Source organism: Monopterus albus, unplaced genomic scaffold, assembly GCF_001952655.1.
Source record: "Monopterus albus unplaced genomic scaffold, M_albus_1.0 scaffold15.1, whole genome shotgun sequence".
NCBI classification, from domain to species: Eukaryota; Metazoa; Chordata; class Actinopteri; order Synbranchiformes; family Synbranchidae; genus Monopterus; species Monopterus albus.
In genome coordinates this window covers 1,503,044-1,523,205 of record NW_018127895.1, presented here as the reverse complement: position 1 = coordinate 1,523,205, position 20,162 = coordinate 1,503,044, and the positions used below count along the sequence as shown (strand labels likewise).

The 20,162-nt window shown below is 41.1% G+C and overlaps 1 protein-coding gene across 2 annotated transcripts in view; it reads right to left on the bottom strand.

Moving 5' to 3' along the window:
• The window catches only part of hhip (hedgehog interacting protein), a 31,236-nt gene extending 11,920 nt beyond the window's left edge, over positions 1-19,316 (bottom strand). Inside the window, exons 1-8 of one of the 2 annotated variants that reach the window (XM_020591854.1) lie at positions 19,013-19,316; positions 15,143-15,335; positions 10,468-10,612; positions 8,514-8,715; positions 3,195-3,346; positions 1,635-1,808; positions 1,374-1,517; positions 950-1,068 (exon numbers count right to left, since the gene is read on the bottom strand). In XM_020591854.1, coding sequence (XP_020447510.1) covers positions 950-1,068; positions 1,374-1,517; positions 1,635-1,808; positions 3,195-3,346; positions 8,514-8,715; positions 10,468-10,612; positions 15,143-15,335; positions 19,013-19,282 — 1,399 coding nt within the window. In that variant the 5' untranslated portion in view covers positions 19,283-19,316. Of the gene's footprint in view, positions 1-949; positions 1,069-1,373; positions 1,518-1,634; positions 1,809-3,194; positions 3,347-8,513; positions 8,716-10,467; positions 10,613-15,142; positions 15,336-18,782; positions 18,962-19,012 lie in introns of those variants that run through there. The other variant, XM_020591855.1, reaches the window with a different exon arrangement.
• Between the last annotated feature and the right edge of the window lie 846 nt (positions 19,317-20,162).

Sequence of the window (20,162 nt, the reverse complement as noted above, 5' to 3'; positions counted from 1 at the left end):
CTCAGCAGGCAACTTAGACTTTGTCTTTGTCTGCTGGACGAGAATGTATTAATCTTTTATTTTATCTTTTATTATACTGTGTGTGATGTTGAGGCAACATGACATGTTTTCTGGATTTCAGTTGTCCTGGCAAAGGAAAACATGAATGGAGGTTTGTTGCCTTTTAAAATGTACGATCCAAGGTAGTGTGTTCATTTCCCAACAATAATCACTTTAGAGTTTAGGTAGCTGGCTACATCAGGCATTTAGCCAGGTGATAGGCGAGCTGTGACAAGAACCAGCACTTTAAATTGGAGTGAGAGATCAAGGTTCAATTAATGTGGGTTACCAAAGCAACAATTACTGTAGCATAGATAACCAGCCCAATGTAATGTGACACAAAGAACAGAATTTTTTTTATGAAGGGAAGTAAGCTGAGCATTGTCAATGTGCTGCTGTTATTGATTATTTTCTCAATGTGGGAAGAACTAGGCCCCTCTCAGCTGTGTTTTCAACAGTGGTAAGCCATCATCTAGACAGTTATTGTTGTTGACAGCTTTAAATCTTACTTGTGGACACAATCTCACATTCCCCTGGAAAATCTACATTCCACAAGGGGAGACTCTTTTCAGTTCACATCATTTTTACCTCTAACCTTCAGTATCTCTGCACACAGCCCAGTGTGTTTTCTGAACGTGTTGCAAAAACACCATGTTCTTACAAAATGAAAGACATTCACAAGAGCAGATGTCATTTTCAGCTGAACAAATATGAAAGGTTACTCAAGAGGTTAATGGACTTTTATTTCTTTCTCAAGATGTAATGCCATCAAACAAATCTTAGGCAAAAGTTGCACTCACTTATTTTTATCATGAGTTGCATCAATATCGCAGAAATAATGAACTCCTTCCAAACTCACAAAAGGTAAATATCACCATTTTTGGAAAATCTCATGGAAACTGTAGCTCACCATAATCTTTCCCCATAGCAATCTCCAGTATTCGTCCTGCTGATGTGTTCTTGCCACTGGCATCTGTACAGAGGATAAAAAGACTCCCATTGTCTGTCTGAAGCCGATCTACTGCGCACCTACAACACAGAATACAAGGGAGGAATTCAGGAGAATTAGAGGTGATGCCTTCACACCAACCAATTGCAAGGTGGCTTGCTGGAATCACAACAGTCTGAGTTAATGAAACCCTTTCCAAAAAACAGTAATAGAACAGCATATTAGGATAAATGTTTTTGTAAGCTACTGATTTTCGTTGACAAAATAAATGTTGTTGGCATCAGGCATAGTAGAACAATTCTGAAGAGCGGATAATTTTGGCAAGGAACTGCTTAGGTTTTTCTCTATGATGTTGATGAAGTTTGTCATCATATGTTTCACTCACCTGCCTGGGTCATGTAATCCATGGGCAAAGATTTCAGGTGGCTGGTTGGTGCTGTTGAAGTATGGGTTGTTCCGCGGTATGGAATAGGGTGACGTACAACAGTCTGTGTCCACATCTACCCTTAGGACGGACCCTGTGAAATCACTGCATTCAAACACACATATAAACAACACCTTCATGATGGTACAAGTTAGGAAAAGATTCAGTTGTGGGGCATACAAAAGCACTCGTTATACACAAGCCTCTAACTTGTGATCTCACCTGAGTCCATCCATTTCCTCCATGTCATCAAGGGTGATCATGCCATCTCCCAGGACAATGTGTAACAGACCATCAGGGCTAAAGAGCAGTTGGCCTCCTAGGTGCTTCCTGTGCAACTCTGCCACTTCCATTAGCACTCTAACTGTCCTGGTGTCCACCTGGTTTATATTTTTCCTGAGGAAATCGTAAAACATCATTGCCATCAGGTGTCTGTCATCATGGTACAAAAATGATGGTTACTACACAGCAAAGTGATTAATATTTACGAGGGGTATCTACAATATTGCTACAGTATACCTGCATTTTATACAGTCTCATAAATATTTAAAGCTATACACCGTAATATTGTCGTGCCATGTTGCTTTTGGATGCCAGGTGGACTGAAACTGCATCCTGAATGGGGTAAAAGCCACTGAAGAAATGCAGTGCACTGTGTTGAAATATAGCATGTAAGACATGATTTTATAAATGAGTACACACTATGATTGCCTCTTCTTAGCTTAAAGAATGACTGTGTTAGTGGGTAAAATGATCCCAAGGCACGGATTGGAAATGCTGACAAGACATACCAAACAACATTAAACACGTTTAAATAGTTTATTTTCTGGAGACATTTCGTCTATATCTAATGCGCTGCCTCATTAAAGCAAAGACAGTGGTTGAAACTCTGAAGAGGCAACAGAGGGCTCAAAATGTTGCACCATTTCTAGTGAAAAGTGAGGATTTGGCTTCACAGTAGCAGCAACAAATATTTCATGATGTGTTATTTTGGGTAGCCGTGCAATTTTTAAAAAGGTGCCTGCCAAAGAAAAAAATTACTCTTTTAAACTACCTTCAAATACTTTAACTGTCATTTCTCTAGTGGACCCTCAAATTAAGGAATATACGCTGCAGTCATGGCGACTGCGCACCAACACTATAATTAAGATTAGATCATTAAGTCAAACATTCACCTGTGATTATGCAAATTAAAATGTAACACTTAAATGCGAGACATTCGTGAGAAAAGATGGTTTTTGTAATCACAAGCTATTGTGAAGGGAGTGTGAGGCATCAGCACAGCAAACAGTATCATGTTGAGTGTTGCAAATGAACACCCATCATGTATTTAGCAACACGTTGGGAGTTAGTTTGATGACACATTTGACCTACATTCCAAATCCAAGACAGGCAAAAATCTTTCTGTATCAGATAATGTGATGATTAGTAACGATATCAATTCTTCCAGGATTCTGTGATCACAAAGTTTAAGTTTTTATACATATTTCTCTTATTGCATTAAAAAATCTTTTACAAACTTTTACAAAACACGCACTGAAAAGCAGACTTTGAGAATTTTATCTAAACTTTATGAAAATTACAGATCAGATTGTGATTGTCATGTATTTTTTGTAATATTTATATCATCTTAAAATTATTTTTGGTTAATTAAGTGCATGCCCAGTTTATGATAACCCTCAGATAAGTTAATTTAATGCTGTGTACACAGTGTTGTTGTCCTTTCAGACAGTCAGCCACCCACATTTAAGGTAAATTTAAGGTAAATTTGGCACACATTACCTTGAAATGGTGTATTCAACCACACGGAGTATATGGTCATGTGGTCCAATGGCCCAGCGCTCTTGGTTGGTGGTGTAGGAGATGTAGAGCTTGCCATTCTTCTTGTAATTGGGGTGGAATGCCAAGCTTAGCAGGCCCCTTTCATCTCCGCCCTGCAGTCAGTTGAGAAATGCAAAAGATCCAGACGTTAATTACATCCCACCTCAGCTTCTGCTCAGTAGTGTGGGGCTGGAATCACCCCCTTCAGCCATCTTCATGCAGCTCCTATCACCCCCCACCCCCCTTTAATTCTTCAACCTCTCTAATCCCTTTTTTTTTTTTTATCCACACATTCCCTTTCACACCCCTGCTATTCTGTCATTCTTTCTTTTACCACCCTTGCCTGTTTTCCTTCACACCATCACCAGCCTCCTTGAATATACCATTACCAACCATTATAAGGCGTTTGACTCTGGGTTGAGCTGCACCTCCTCTACAACCCTGTCTTTGCCCAGTCTTCCCTGCAGCTTGGCTGTGTATGCTTGTCCTCAGGGTCGGGGGGCCCCCGTGATGCCCAGGCCCTCCCGGAGGCCTCCATTGTGTAGTGATTTGTGTGTGTATTCTTTGGGGGATATCCATGAATGCTACGCTGAGTGGCTGAAAGAATTTATTAGCTCACTCACAGTTCATAGAGAGCTGAGTGCTTTGGTCCATGATTTTTGATCCCCATCCCCTCGCTCTTTTCTGGTTAAAAAAAAAAAACATACATTGGAGGGGAGAGAAGAGCAGAATAAAAGAGAAAAAATGAAACCTACACAAGGAAGGAGCTGTCTACTCCCACTGTCTTGGCAACATGTTTAGAAAACATCTAAATTGCTTGTGTAATATGTAAACCTTTGTCTCACCCCAGAGGCAGCTACATCAGTTGTCACTACCCTGGTGGTCCTCCTGTCATAGCTAGCTGCAATAATCAGCTATAGCATTTCATTCCCTAGGCAATGCAAGCCAGGTCAGCCCTTTTTATATTGTACTTTGCCCTCACTATTTCATTTTGACAAAGGAATGAACAGAATGCTTAGGTGTGTAGACTGTTTATGAAGTGGTCATGTGTGGCTCCCTTCAAAGCTTAATTCAATTTTACTTTCAGTAAGTTGTCTCACGGCATCATGTCTACATTTAACCCAGCTATCTCATCCTTCAGGTATTCTCCCCTTAAAAAAAATAAACAAATTGAGTTCAGAAAAGAGGCTCTGAATAGGTATAGTCTACATCACAGGCCAAGGATCACACATCATACTAGTCTACTGGATCTCTTAGTTCTGGTTAGACTGCGTTAGGCCCAGCCCAGTCAAACATAGGAGTGACATAGGCTACATGAATGCAAAAGACATGACTCTTTGTGAAGGAATGTACCAATGAGTAACAACACAGGCCAACATGATAAGCCACAGGGATCCCATCGATCAGAATATAAAGTAAAATGTTGTGAAAATCGATTACTACTAAGTGTCAGACCACTGAAATCAAATAAAAAATGAATTTTCTGTGGCACACGATGCAGCATACTGTACGGCTGGATGTAGGTTAGAGCAGAGCTGACTGCACTTTTCCAAAGAATGTTAAAAAAGTTTAATCGTCGAAGGAGAAATTCTCCACCTTGCCTTGAAATGCTGGACTCATACAGTATGTTGGATCTGGGGATGCAGTGGCCCACATCCACAAACTAAACTCGCCATAAGGGGTGGGTCAAAGTCCACAATTGCAAACAGGCCTAGATCCAGAGCCAAAGGGGAACCAACAAAATACACAGTGGTTAAACGGGCTGAAATATTAGCTCCCTTGCTAATGACTAGCTCCTTCAGCAGCAGGCAAACAGCAGAGCTCGTACCAAAGCCATAAGAAACAAACACTGCATCAGAAATCCTTTCACTATGCATCCAATCAGAGGATACTTTGATTACAAAAAGACAATGTGCCAACCCATGGGTCATGACCACTGATCATGGTAAAACTGCTGCCAAAGCTGCAGTAGGCAGGATATTCTTGGCATAGCTTAAAAACAAATACACTGTATAGACAAGCAGATTTAGAAAACATACAGATTTCAGGTTTCACATATTATGAGCTGTAAAGCTACTTTTCAAGAGTTTTAAGTTCTAGATTGAGGATTTAAAGGCTGCACTTAGAATTAGCAGTTTTGTTCTGCTTGTGTCATACTACATTTAATCAACTACTACCATGCATATTTGTTCCATTTAATTAATTTGGGACTTTTTAAAATCTACAGTACATATACATGAAGATGAGGGAAGAGGGCTAAGCTGCAAGATTCTCTGCTTTATCATTTAAACATTGTACCTTCACCTTACAACTGAAAGGCTGTTATAAGAACATCAGTTCTAAAAAAAAAATGGAAATCTCCAAATACTTTTCAAACTATACACATGACTCTGCTGTGTCAACTTAAAACACATTCTCTCCATTTTTCCCTTGAACATTTTTTATGACTGCCATCATTCTTCCATAGCCAGGCAGGGGGTTGTGATTGAATTTCTCATGAGGTATTATCTCTTCATTTTTCACAATTCTTCATTTTCTGCATTCCTGTTTTCCCTCCAGTTCCGTTCTCTGGAGCTCTGGTTTTGGCATGGTCAAAGTGTTGGTGCCATTCCACAGAAAGCTAGGAAAGTGAGGTTCAGGGAGAAGGAGGAGTGGCTGTTATCTCACATCTTGTTCTGCATTATATGGAATTCTGGTCCTGTGTGAGTGGTGGAAGCAGTGAAAGAGACAATGGTAAGATTTTCAAGTCTGCAAGGGGAAGAGGTCTTTGTGTCCCTGTGACACATGTGCTGGCTCATGCATTCTTACCCTGAACCTTTTGATCCTTCCTCACTGGCTCGTGGGCATTTCTTCGCCGAAAGACATTCCACATGAATTGGTTGGAGCAAAACAATGTCTGCACCCTTCACTCTGATACTACTTGAAGCATTTAAGTGCACAACTCCCTCACACACAGACAATACACGTGTAGCAATCTCCGCTTTTCACTAGTGCAGTGAGAATCACAAAGTAAAATCAAACAGTCAAATCTCCACTGCAACCCCTCCACCTGACTAATCCTCCCACCTAACAAGAATAAGATATTATCCATCATCTGAGTCATACAATTCATAGTTCATTCTCACTGTCTGAGAAAAATAGTGAGATACACATGAGTTTAATCCCACCGCAGCTGTAAGGCATAGTAAATCATAAAGATAATAAGGCCACATATTTTAGTCTGTAATAGAACAGCCCTGAGTCTCTGATGGTCACAGTGAGTGTAGAGCAGCTGTCAGTGGAGCAGGGACACAATAACATCCTGTGACTTATTTAGTGAAATATTTTATTGGATACCCTCTGACCATGCAGGCTAATACATGTCAGTGAACAGTCAGCTTTGTAGTGTTGCTCACAAATAACTTCACTGTCTTTATTCATCACCAAATGTAGGGGAAACTACTTTGAAAATGCAACTTTGCAAACTATCAATTACTCTGGGAGACGTTAAACTACTGCAAAGCTACTCTGGAGAGAAATGCAGTTTGGAAAGGGACACACCTGTGTATCTAAGGTCCCACAGTTCACACTGCATGTCAAGACAAAAAGCAACAAGTGCTCTGTAGACCTCCCTCCCTGATAAAACTGGGGCAAGGAGCACAGTGGTCTCAATATTTGTGAAAATAAATTAGTCTGGAACTGTCAGGACTCTTCCTAGAGTTGACCATCTGGCTAAACTGAATAACCGAGCAAGAATGGCCTTGGTCACAGAGGTGATCAAGAGGCCAGCAGTCCTCTAACAGAGCTACAGAAGTCCTCTGCAGGATGGAACCTGTCTGAAGGATGACCATTCATCTGGCCTTTATGGTAGAGTGGCTAGACTGAAGCCATTTTAAGTAAAAAGGCACACAACAGCCTACTGGGAGTGTGCCAAATGGTATTTAAAGGACTCTGAAACACAAATGTAAGCATTTGGGCACAATTCCAAGCACTACATCCCCTTTTGCGCTGTTCATCACCTGGTTAATATCATTCCGACAGTGAAGCACGTTGGTGGCAGCATCAGGCTGTGGAGATGCTTCTCAGCAGCAGTAGTTAGTGTGCTTTATTTTTCCAGTGCTGGCTGAATTTTTGGTTCTTATCAGAGACTGAGGTGTGTGAATGTGAACCAGTTTTGGAGAGACCACTGTGATGAGCAGTTTGTGTGTGAATTGTATGTGTGTGTGTGTGTGTGTGTGTGTGTGTGTGTGTGTGTGTGTGTGTGTGTGTGTGTGTGTGTGTGTGTGTGTGTGTGTGTGTGTGTGTGGTGGTGGTGGGTACTGGAGTACAGAGATCGGATTTCAGGAAAAGAACACCCACAGCGTAGCTAAGGGCCCACAAAACCACAGAACAGTATTTTATCTGTGTAGTTCAGCTTAATTGGCACTGGGGGATCCATGGAAGTAGGGGGACAGAAGAGCAGGAGGAAACAGATCATTACAATCAAAGCATGTGCATGGGGCTGACGATAAACCAGTTATCGGTCCTGTCTCCTGGGTGCCTAGGTTCCTCTCTGTGCAAAGGCAGCGCCATCCTGTTGATGCTGCCAGTAAACACCTCAGCCCTCCCCTGGTCTTGTCCACCCCATGTGGCTGGGATCCCGTTGTGGCAGCCAACATCACAGAATAGAATGCCTGGGACCTGTGGGGGATCCAGCCACTTCTAATTGTCATAATGATTACTTTATCCACAGCCCAGTTTGGACTGAATGATGATAAGAGCTGAGCAGAGCAGGGACTGAATTCCACAGGGGGCAGTTGCATATTCAAATGCTGTGCTCCGTTTGACTCCTTGTAAACAAAGGGTCTTGTCAGTGGAGGAGTGGACTAGATAAACTTCCTGTCTGGAAGTGTGTGCTGTAAACATCCCAGCTACCATCTCGTTGGACGATCGAAAGAATTTCTGAACAATTTTCAAATTCAAACTCTGACATGCCATAAGGAATACAGATTAAAAAAATAAATAAATTCCAGCGATACCTTGGAGGTCACAGTGTCTTTGCAATTGAATTTATCATTAGAGAATGACATTATATGCCATATTACATATTACTTGTCTACATCTTGCATTACTTCCAGAGACACCAAGCACATATTTCAAGAACATATAATTTGTTGAAATACAAGAAAATATTTCATATTCCATCAGCCACGTTCCTTTCCTTTTCTGCTTCTTGGTTGCAAATATGTTCAAATTACACCCATATTGTCACATTACATTCCTTCAACACAATTAACACCATGAAGGGAGGCTTAACCCTACCTTCAAGCCATTCTGCACCAGCTTGTGGATGTCCAGGAAGGGTTCCTTAATTAGCTCCAGGTTATGGTTGAGTATCCTGACAATTCCCTCTTTTTCCAAGACAAAGAGTCGCTGGGATCCATCCCCACAGTGCACCACAGCCACCGGCTGCCTCAGACCACTCAACACCTCCTGGGCACAGTAGCAGTTGTGTTTGTGTTTCCTGGGTAACATAGGAGATACAAAAGGTCAGTGACTGATGACGGTGAATAATCTGAGTATTGGGGAACTGAAGTAGTAGTGTTAGGAAGGAAGCATAAATTTATCAACAATAAGACGATGATTGAACAAAAAATGATTTTTTGCTGTCTTGGTCTTAAGGACTTGTCTCTTCAGATTTGACTTAACCTACTGTCTCTCAACCTTTCTGATTACTCTTTCAATGTCATATCTTGGTTCTGAATTGAGAAGACTGATGTTACATTTTGGTTTTTCACACCTTTGCTGGTTTACTAATTTGGTATCTTGCCATTCACCAAGGTGGGAGGAGAAACAGAGAAGCATACATAAATTGTTTTGTGCCATCTACTATGCACCAGCTTGACCCACATGTGCTATTTTCATTATTTAATTGTTGTGTCTTATGAATTCTTTGCTTGTTCAGTTCACATTCATTATGTATTCTTAACTTCTTAACCAGTAAAGGCTTTTAAATGCAAGACACAAATACATTTCATTTTTGTATCTAACTTCTACCAGAATCCCATCCATCCATTATCTATACCGCTTATTCCTGAATAGGGTCACGGGGGGGGGGGCTGGAGCCAATCCCAGCTGACATTGGGTGAGAGGCGGGGTACACCCTGGACAGTCTATCACAGTGCTGACATTTAGACAAACAACCATGCACACACATACACTCCTACGGGCAATTTAGAATCCCGAATCAACCTAAAGTGCATGTTTTTGGACTGTGGGAGGAAGGTGGAGTACCTGGAGAAAACCCATGCAGGCACAGGGAGAATATGCAAACTCCACACAGAAAAGCCCCAGGTCAGCCTGGGCTGAAATTCAGAACCTTCTTGCTGTGCGCTAACCACTGTGTCACTAGCACCCCTCAGCAGCACAGGACGCTCAAACTAACCCTACCATATCGTCACTGTGCAAGCCACCGAGCTGTAGAGAAAAGGTCAGCTTCCCCACCAGTGAACTCAACCACTTGGGTGCAAAGTGCACTGATTTTAAGGGGGATAATAGAAGGTGATGTGACTGGATAATTGACACCAACCCGTAGCCAACTACCACACTCACTGGTAATGTATAATGATGGATTCCTTCTTGTCTTACTCTGCTTTCTGTGTGCTCCCAGTGTGAGCAACATGCCACTGGTTACAAAAAGTGTGACCTTCCACAAGGAACACGTGGGCATTTGAGCTCTGTGCCTTAATTCCAAAAAAACAAAAGTAATGATGTCCAGTAACCTGGACTTAATTTTGGCACTTCCAGCCTCCAGCACAGGAAAAGTCCTGCTTACTGTCCTTTACCTAAGTAGACCTCTCAAAGAATAAAATGCAGCAGTGACAAATGAGTGCCTGACTCTTAAACTTCTGAAGTTATTAGACAGATTGTTTGTTGCTGCCATTCAGGTGCATAAGCTGCTTGGCCTTCTTGCCTTAGGGAAAACAGAGATGAAAGGCACTCACCCCCCACCCCCAATGGCAAAGCTCTTTGTGATATACAGACCTTTGCAGTAAGGGGCAAACAGAATGACAGTTTAAGGACTTTTATAGATAAATGTTAGGATTAAAGGAGAAATGGTACAGCTTTTCTCATAAGCACGAACAAAGCAGAAAAGTTCCCTTGGCTGAAACACATTTAAATAACTAGCCGAAACATATTCAAAATAATAATATATACATCTTCCATAGTGTAACTCAGTGCTGAAATGGAATAAAACATGGCAAAGACTACAAACCTGCTGAATTCTTCTATTTGCTCATCTCCCAAGTAGTTGGAATCTTGCCTTGGTGGTTGCTTTCGCTGAAAATCTGGAAAGCATAGGCTGGCATCTCTCCTCCCATAGTACTGGCAGAACTCATCCACATCGGCTTGGAAAAGTTCTAGCAAAGATAACAGATACAGACATAGACAGAGGGTCTTACACTTACTTTTATTACTGCATGGTTAAATGACTTCCTACACTAGACTCGTGCAGCTCGCTATATCGTGAAAATTCAATGACTATTCTCCTAACATAGTTTAATGGTGCTTTAGTTGTGTGTGCACGCCTGCAGCATATAGTTAGTGTACTGTATGTGTGTATTCATAAGTATGTGCAAGAGAGGACGAAAGAGTGAGGGTCAGATGAAGAGAGAAAGGATGTGATGTGCTTGTGTGTAGGGGAGGGTTGGAGTTTTACTTGATGAGCCAAACCAAATTCTGACAAGACTGGGTTGAAATAAACAAGTAAAAGAAACTGGGCCAAATCAAATGGGTCATAGCTTAGACATGGCTCTGCGGTGAACTATGCCTCCTCCAGAGAGCAAAAAGGCTACATTCTATATTTTAGCTTATGCTGTCTTTATTTTGATTTATGAAATGATGCTTGTGCACTAGTCCTAATGAATTCCTATGAAAAAAAAACTCTGATCCTAAGTTTCTTTCAAGTCTGTTCAGCGTCTAAGTAGGCAATGAAGAGGCTGCATTCACTCCAACGCCTGTACTATCAGTGTACACCAACTGTCCATGAAAAACTGACAGTACATACTAATGGGAGAACAAGAAATGGAAAGTATATCGGAAATGAATACCAATTCCTTGGAAGCAGCTACAAGACACATCAAGCTTGTTCAGGAGGTGGACATCTCGGCTGCAGTACATGATAAATAATTTGAAATAGACACAGTGCAAGATCAGAAGTGATAAGGGCTGACATTTCCTCTCTTTGGCACTGAGAATATCATACTGCATATGCAGAAAAAAGTTGAAAAATGACTAAATGTTTGTTAAAACCTCAGCTTATCTTGTTTCATTTCAACTAATGGTGCATGCAAAGAAAAACTTTACATCCTCTACTACCAAGTGAAGCCATCCTCCCTGACACACCATCACAAAATCACCAAGCCCTTTAAAGTAAAGTTTGATTCCACTCATCCAGCTGTTCTAGAGACTCTGCTCATACACACACAGCATGAACACATACAACACAAACCCAAACTATCAACAAAAACAAAACTACACTGTATATCAGACAAAGAGAATCAACTGAAAAACACTATCACAAAAACTGAAACTCAGATAAAAATTTAAATTTTTTGTCACATTACCTCAGAGCTTTGTAAGGCTGTTTCTAGGACATTTAAATCAGCAACGAGAATAAACGGCCTTCTAGCTGCACACAGTAATTGAGATGTAAGTTTGAACTTGGTCTCTCAAGGGCTGCATGTCAAAAGGTCACTCCAGTGTAGTCAGCTGTTGATGACAGTGGATGATGGTTCTCTCTTTGCAAAAACCAACCACTTGTTCTCTGCTTCAAACAAGTCTACCTGTTTTGCATTATTGAGCAACACATGGGTGCGGCATGTCAAATTAAATAATCAAGCTGTTAAATATGGGATTTAATTGTGAACAAACAAAGATGCTGTCAGGGTGAGAGGCATTTTTTGCTTGAATTGATCAACAAAAACATCACGCTCCCAACTATGGGCTGACAGTGTTTTACTATTTTTACATGTGAATTCAAGGTAGAACTGCCATCACATCGCTCCTTATTTCCCTGTGGCCTCCCGGTCTACCTATAATGTTTCAGTGCCAAAGCAAAAAGTGATCTGCATAAATATGGCAGTCCCACATATCTATGTCTCCAGCCAGCGGAGTTATAACATTATTCCCGGCAAAAAGCAAAGTGTGCAGTGGGTCTCAAAGGCTCTTTGTGACCTAAAAACAATCTTGGCAATATTGTTTCCTTTAGTCAATCCCTTAGAGGACAGAAGAGAGCAAACCAGTGATAAAAACACAAACAGGACTCTCCCTGTCCCTCCTTTCATCTCCCTCTCTTGCCACACACCAACCACAAGGGCTGACCGCAGCAAATACTGGAGGTGATAGGATATCCCCTCAAACATCTAAACACAACATGAAGATCAAACACACATATAAACACACACACAGCTCTTGCTATACCACCCACCCACTTGTGTCTACAGTTATCTTAACCATGCTGGTCGGGGACCTTGAGTGGAGGGTGCGAGGATGAGTGAAGAGGGAAGGAAGATAGAGGAGTGCAGGAAAGGTGCGAGGCTTCTAGGTGAAGTTAGAGTCATGGCTGTAAATGTTTTCCTGGAGAAATAGGGGCTAAATAAGTGCCTAAGTTTCATGGAATCAGGATGACAGTTATGGATGCTGCAAAAGCTACTGTTTAATTTTAAAACCTTTGTCCAGTGATTCTGAATTAGCAAAAGTAAGGTCCTTTCATACAGTCAGTTCATGATACAGATCCACAATTTAAGAATATTTCCAGCAACAATTTGCCAAAATGCCAAAAGTATTAATTTTGTTCATGCAAATAATGCATATAGCCCCATGGGAGAGATTTGTCTCTGCAAGAGGATTCAACCTAATGAGTATTTGTATTTAGTAGGATGTGTATTTTTAAAGTTGTTGTAAAATTGTTATGTAATGTAAATCCAGAGGCTTCAACAAAAAAAACATTAAAAACAGGAGAAAATGAGAAGAATAAAAAGAAGTGGAAGAGAATGCAAAAGAAAAAAGACAAGAAAGAGAAAGAGAGGAATAAAACAGAGATAGGTGGAGAGAAAGAGACAGAGAGGGAGACAGAACTCTGTCCATATTCTCAGCTCCCCAGCTCTAAAGTTATACTTCCATCTGGTTATCTTCCAAGGCAACCTGGGTGGCCCACCCAAAGTACTTGACATCTTGATGCACTTCAGCAGTTTTACATACACACAACCTTTGTAGAAAAATAAATGTGTCATTCGTCACCACATATGCTGATCTGTGGAAGGCAGGGAGGGGTGGGGGTAAGAAGGGAGGTTAAGAGGGAGGAGCAGAGGGAGGGAGGATCCTTCTCTGGATTCCTCTCGTGAGCTTTTTTGGTTTGACTCGCTGAGCCCATATGTCTGTCAGCTTCCGAGAAAGCAATCTAACTCCAGACAGGTCCAAATGTTGTACATGATATGCCACAAGGCCATTAGATGTAGGCAAGGATGGACTCAGGTGGAATGTCTGTTTAATATTTAACTTGAGCTGCAGCATACCATGTGGGTGGGTTGAAGACAAGTGTGTTTGAAACAGTTCTCTGTTTGCAAATCTTGGAAGATCTAATCAGGAAGAAGACTAGGCTGGAAGAGAAAAGACAGTCAAAAAGTGTTCCATCATGTATGGTATGCACTGTGAAGGCACAGGTACCTGTGATCTTACATCCCTTGAAAGGAAATTCTTTGCATATCCAAATGCTTTCAGAGGGGAGAAGGGTTCCTGTCATTTAACAGTACAGTATCCACAAGGAAATCCGTTGCATCACTGAATGCTTTCCCTGTTCTGTGGATTCTGCTGTTTCATAATAAAGCTCATAATCAGATGAAACAGGGGCCAGCAAAGCAATGTTTCAGCTGTTTAGATTAATGTGAACATTACACAAATTAAAAACACAGTCATGGCAGAGCATGAGACACGTGTTTTTAAGTGACAGTTTATGTCTGAGAAAAGCAATGTGCAGTCATGTCTAGACCACAGCACGCCTAGGGTGCTAATGCATCCTGAAAACAGAATCATCTTCAGGAGTTGAGTCTAGTGAGCAGTGTCCAGGAACAGTTCATAAAAAGGCTCATTCTTCTCTAGTTACATTTTCTGGTACACTGGTCAGGATGGTCCTGCTTTTGTTAGTACATATAAGAAATTTGTTTTCACACTCAGCTTTGCAGATCTAATATTTTCCATTCACTTGTCAAGAAACGCCTAACATCTGTGTATTGTTTCTACGCTCAAGGTCTTAAAAAAGTCACATTTTTGCAAAAGCATGTTGATTAAAATAAACCTGCATGATCTGAACAAACCTAGCACCTGGTACCACAAAAACAGCTCACTGACTACTGTGTCATAAACGGAACAAATATTGCTCTGCGATTTGCTAAACCAAATGTGTTAGATCATTCTGTAGACTAATCAGCAAACTGGTGTTGCATCTGTATGAGCAGTGTGTGGCAAGTGATTTTACTGGTGCATTAAAGTGCAACAGTAAAGCAAGAACCAAGGCAGCGAGTGAGCAAATGGATGAGACAAGCTCAGCAAAAAACAGAGGTGAGGTCAGATGAGGTAAAATCTGGATGAATAATTTTTCACTAGACTACTGACGCACCAATTCTTGCATAAGTCGGATCTGCCAATTCTACATGTGCAGGCAGAGTCTCAATAAGAAATGAGGTCTAGTGTGAATTTTAATATATCACAATCAGATGCATCAGTTTAATTTCACATACAGTATATTAGAAACTGAACTTGGCAGTTATAACTTACACCTTCTTTCACTTCCTCTATACGTGTGTATGTATATTTACTTGCATATCATCAGGTAACCACCCAGGGGTTGTAACTGAAGTACACATTCATGGTCTTATTATCTGCGTAATTACCTGGTATGTGCCCCCTGCAGGTGTAGTAGAATTCGCGGCAGAAGTCCTTGCAGAGATGCGGCAGGTCTGGCTCCCTGTGTGGCATCTTATCCATATCAAAGGACTGGAACAACACCTGGGCATTGGGGGAGCAGCGAGCACACTTGATCTCCTCCAGGAGATGTCCACATTCAGTGTTGTTGGTGGAGAAAATCTGGAGACCACACACAACAAGGACCAATGGCTGGTTAAAACAGTGGGCTGTTAACTTTTACCTCTTACGTCACACAGACCAGCCAACATGCAGTTTAGCATATACACTTAGCAACTTTAACATCATAAACACACTACAAAGCAGAAACAAATTACATTGCAGGGTGCATTTTCAAGTCTTCATTATCATAAATTCCTGACAACTTAAAACACTGTTGAGATTTTTAAGCACTTTAACAACTGATCTCAGTGAATCCCAATTATTTTGGAAAGGCCCTTAAAAGTATTCACCTAATTTTTTCATAGTTAGAATACATATATACCAGCCCATGTAATGTGTTTTAGTTAAATGTTTTGTTTGTTGATTGAAACAGAGTCCTCACCAGACTTTCCCATTTAACAGCTCCAACTTAGCCAATACCAATTCTAGGCACTGCACAAAAAGGTAATGATCTCTACTAAATACAATTACTCTCAAGATACAACAGTACATTTATATAGCAACTGTATGTTAACAACACCCTATGACACATGCAAAGTGAGATATTCTATTACTGATATAAGGTGTGACACAAAACTAGATGCCATAAATCCAGTTCTGACTGCCCGAGACAGTTATCATGGAGTCTGTCTATATTCTGCATTATTTACATATTTGACACACAGTTAAGTTTGGATAGTTATTCTTAGGGTTAGTATTATGTTGAACAGCATCATCTGTAGAATGCAGAATAAGGAGGAAGTCCGTCATTTGCACAGTATTAAGGCCTGCAGCATCTCTACCACAATATGCACAAATGAAAGCATTCCATTCACTGCTAAAGAACCCCAAATTTTCACTGGTAATGGTGGTTATTACCTCACTTCTCATTTTCTTATTGAAAACTTTCTTTTGGCAATCTCACGTGCACAAACTGAATTATATCAGTTGGATGACATCATAATACAGTATAACAGCTATAATATCCACTTCTATACTCTTTTATACCAATTTGTTATAAATTGGTGTTGGAACACCCTCAGTAAACAAAGAAATCGTATCATTATTCACTGCCTACTTACCCAAGATCACAAACAGTTAAAGTCAAATTACAGTTCCGATGTCTGACAGATCTTAAGACATAAACTGAATGAAGCCAAATAAGCCTCAAAGCCTGATTTGGGGTAATTACACTAAAGTACACAAAGAGTTAATCCAAAAGAAATTAGCAGGATTATTTACATAACAAATTAGCTGTAATAAAACACAATGTAATCTGTTTTAGGTCAAGAGTGGTGCTGCTTGGGCAGCCATGCAGGCAGGCAGGCTGGCAGTGCTTTGCTCTGTGTGAGGTCCGTGTGTAAACACCAATTTAGAGATAGACAGGCACATCATTCCCACTCTGGTATCAACAAATTATCAGTCTGTCGAAGTCAATTACACCAGTGGACCCAAGGCCAACATATGGATGCCTTACACTTTCTGATTGCAGAACAAATTGCAACTGAGGAAAAGCCTTTCTGTTTAAAAGCTATACAGAGCTGTTTACCCAACAGGTGGCAGAACCTCTGGAAAACCCTGAGGGACTACCTGAAAAATATACTTATGCACACACATTTACAAAAGCCAGTTTACAGAACTAATTGAAAAGGGACAATAAATCCTAGGTTATCTGAGTTTCTATTTAAAAAAAAAAAAAAGCTGATTGATATCCCATCTGTTTTCTACATTTTGTCTAACTGTTGACATTTTTCTGAAAAAGGGAGCTCCAGGCTGGCTATGACCCTGTACGTGTGGTGTGTTCCTCTGTCTCCATGCCCTCTACACTCATGCCATGTAGTGCTGTGGGCATGCCTGCCCTCCTGCTCTAAATTACCCATTGATATTGTGTGCCAGAGAGTAGCATTTGTGTGCACTCAGCCATGCCCTGTGTCCATATGTTGCTGGGATGGGCTCCAATGTTGCCATCATCCAAACTAGAACAAGTGGACCTTTGTTGTCTTTTGCTGAATCTTAGTGAGTATGATCCTCAAAAACTGGGACAAAATGGCAATGAAGCTCAGCTGTTGCATTTATGCTGAGAATATGCTAAAGCAAGTCAAGAAAACAGCTATAATTAGAAACATGGAGCTACAGTATAATGATATAGGAAAACTATTACTAACTTATTCCCCGGCTCTTTCAAAGGTTTATGTAGCAACTGCTAAAGCTGGTTTCACACCAAGTTGCAATGCATAGGAGAACTGCTGTTACAGGATTATCTTACATCTTCTATAATAGCCTCTGCATGTTTTTGTCAGAGCAAACATATTAATACACAGTACCAATTGTCCCTCATATGGTCAGAGAGAATGGGAGAGAGGTGGAGAGCACGGATGTAGGCAACACTAAGCTTTAACAAAACACTTGTCCTCAAGGAAAACTGTAGGTGTAAGTTGGTTGGCAGGGGCATATAGTGAAGGACACACACCCTCTCAAAGGCATTAACGTTAACACTTGGACAAGGCTGATGACTGGAGGAGAGTGATGTTCTCCAGCTTCTCCCATTAACGAAACCAATAAACACAATGGCGTTGTTATTCTTTTGCCATAATCAGAAAGGACTCTGTGTGTGGGCAGTGTAGTGGGGAGGAGGAGAAGTCGAGTTCCTCCTTTTCAGTTTTCCCCCTCTTATTTGCATGACTTGAGCAAATTAAATGGTGCAATATGGCTTTTTGTCGTAACACAAAGTGAGATACCACCCAGCCACTGGATGACTCGAGGAGTGGTTTACATGAGAATGGTCCGGTGAGGATCCAACGAAATCCGCTACAAGTTTTGGGCATACTGTCGCTTTTTCTGCCTTTCCCCCAACAGCAGCTGAACAGCTGAAGTTTAGACCCATAGCTTACATGCCATTTTGCACTTCGGTCGATGCCATAACGTTTACGAATGTCAGGTAAATGCGACGGCTAGGTACATTTGGTCAATGCATTAGGCTTGGAAATTCATGTTATCTTAACATTAATTCCGAGAAAATGTTGACAATGAATGGCTGTTAAACAAACGACAAGAAAACTGTTCAGTGGTAACAATGTACAACTGAGGTCCTACCTTTACAGGTAAACGGTTCAACAGTTTAGCTAGTACCCATTTCTGATGACAGTAGTAGGGAGAAGGAAATCGGCGAGTGATTACCATGGTAACGCTGAAGCGCTTTGGACAAGAGATAAACAAGATGGAAATTTAACCCTGAAACCTGGAAATTAACTTAATTTCAGAGGAGATAAGCAAAACAAGAAATAAGGAAACAGTTACGGGATGGACGAACACAAATTGTACGAACAAAATAAGTGTTCTATCGGAGAATTTTAAAGATATTATTACCATAACATAATAAGCGACTAAAAACACATCACAAGTGCGGATTTTACGGAAGCTAACTTATGGGCAATAATAAAAACCAAAAGACAGGATAAGACCACCTACCACTGAGTGCCACAGACACGCACGTCTCTGTATGAACGTTAAAATAAAACCTTTTCATTGGGACAATCAGCGGCAGCATACCCCAGAGCAATTTCCCCATCCCAAAATTCGGCTACTGGCAATACAAGACAGAAGACAATACACAAGGGCTGTAAATGCATCACCTCCGGCGTTTTAGCAATAAAATCCCAGTCCTTTAAATGCAACGTTGTGGGTGGACGTTAACCTACCCTGGCATCCCTGCTGTGGAGGATCTGATAGGCAGCTCTCCTGGTGGGACAGCAGGACACGCGGGGGTACAACCTGTGGCAAACTTCTCCGCTGCTGCTGCCGTCAAGCAACACTTTTCGCTCCCTTTTTTTCAGCCGCTTGGGCAAGCTTCCGTCGTAACACCGTCTCCTCCTGGGGCTGACTTCTCCCCTCTCGCCGAATTTTGCGTCTCCACATTCCCACACATTGACCGCGATGGCCAGGACGAGCACAAATTGCAAATGCTTCATTGTGTAAAAATTATTAAATTTAGGAAAAGGTGAAATATAAAAGGTCCTCCCCCCCCCCCCCCCGCCCCCCCCTTTTTTTTTTTTTTTTTTGGAAAGGCTGGGGTTAACCTGCAGTGCAATATAGGCTATATACTTTTTTATTTGGAATTTTTGCTTGCTATTTCTCCAAGTAGCAGAAGTCAATTTCCACACAAAAAATGACAAATATGCCTTTATCAGAGCAGGTATCCGAAATTTGATTCACTACCACAAAGAAATGTGTTTTAAAATAAATTATTGTTGCTTCTCTTTACATAGTACAGCTCAGAATCAAAAATAAAATAAAAGTAAAGCAATAACACAATTTATCCTGGTGAACACAAAAATTCAAAACACTGTGAAGTGCAAAAGAGCCGTGACGTTCCTTTCAGATGTAATTCCTTTTGAGTAGAGTACGACGGTCTGTGCATGCACGGGGTCAAAACATATAAGAAAATAAAAGTTGTCTCTCACTAAAGTCCTCAGAGCGCTCACATGTTTTCTCGTGCTCTTTCCTCCTTCTTTTTAACCAGCGCGCGAGAAGAGGAGCGAGCACGGTGACGTATGACTTCGCGGAAGCGCGCATGTGGCCACAGTCGCGTCCACGCCGAGGTTACCTGGCACATCGGAGCACAGCGAGTGGATGTATGCGGTGGGAGTCTCACTGCTGGGCTCAATCGACCGTGAAAGCAAAACCTCACAATATCCAGCTCTTAAGTCTTAAATGTATAATGTAAACAAAACATAGTTAATGACTTATTATGATTGGTAACTGGCAAATGACTATAGTTCTGTCTACTAACGTTCTGTGTCCAATCCAATATGAGCTAGCCTTATTTCTCTCCAGCAGAACAATGAACTT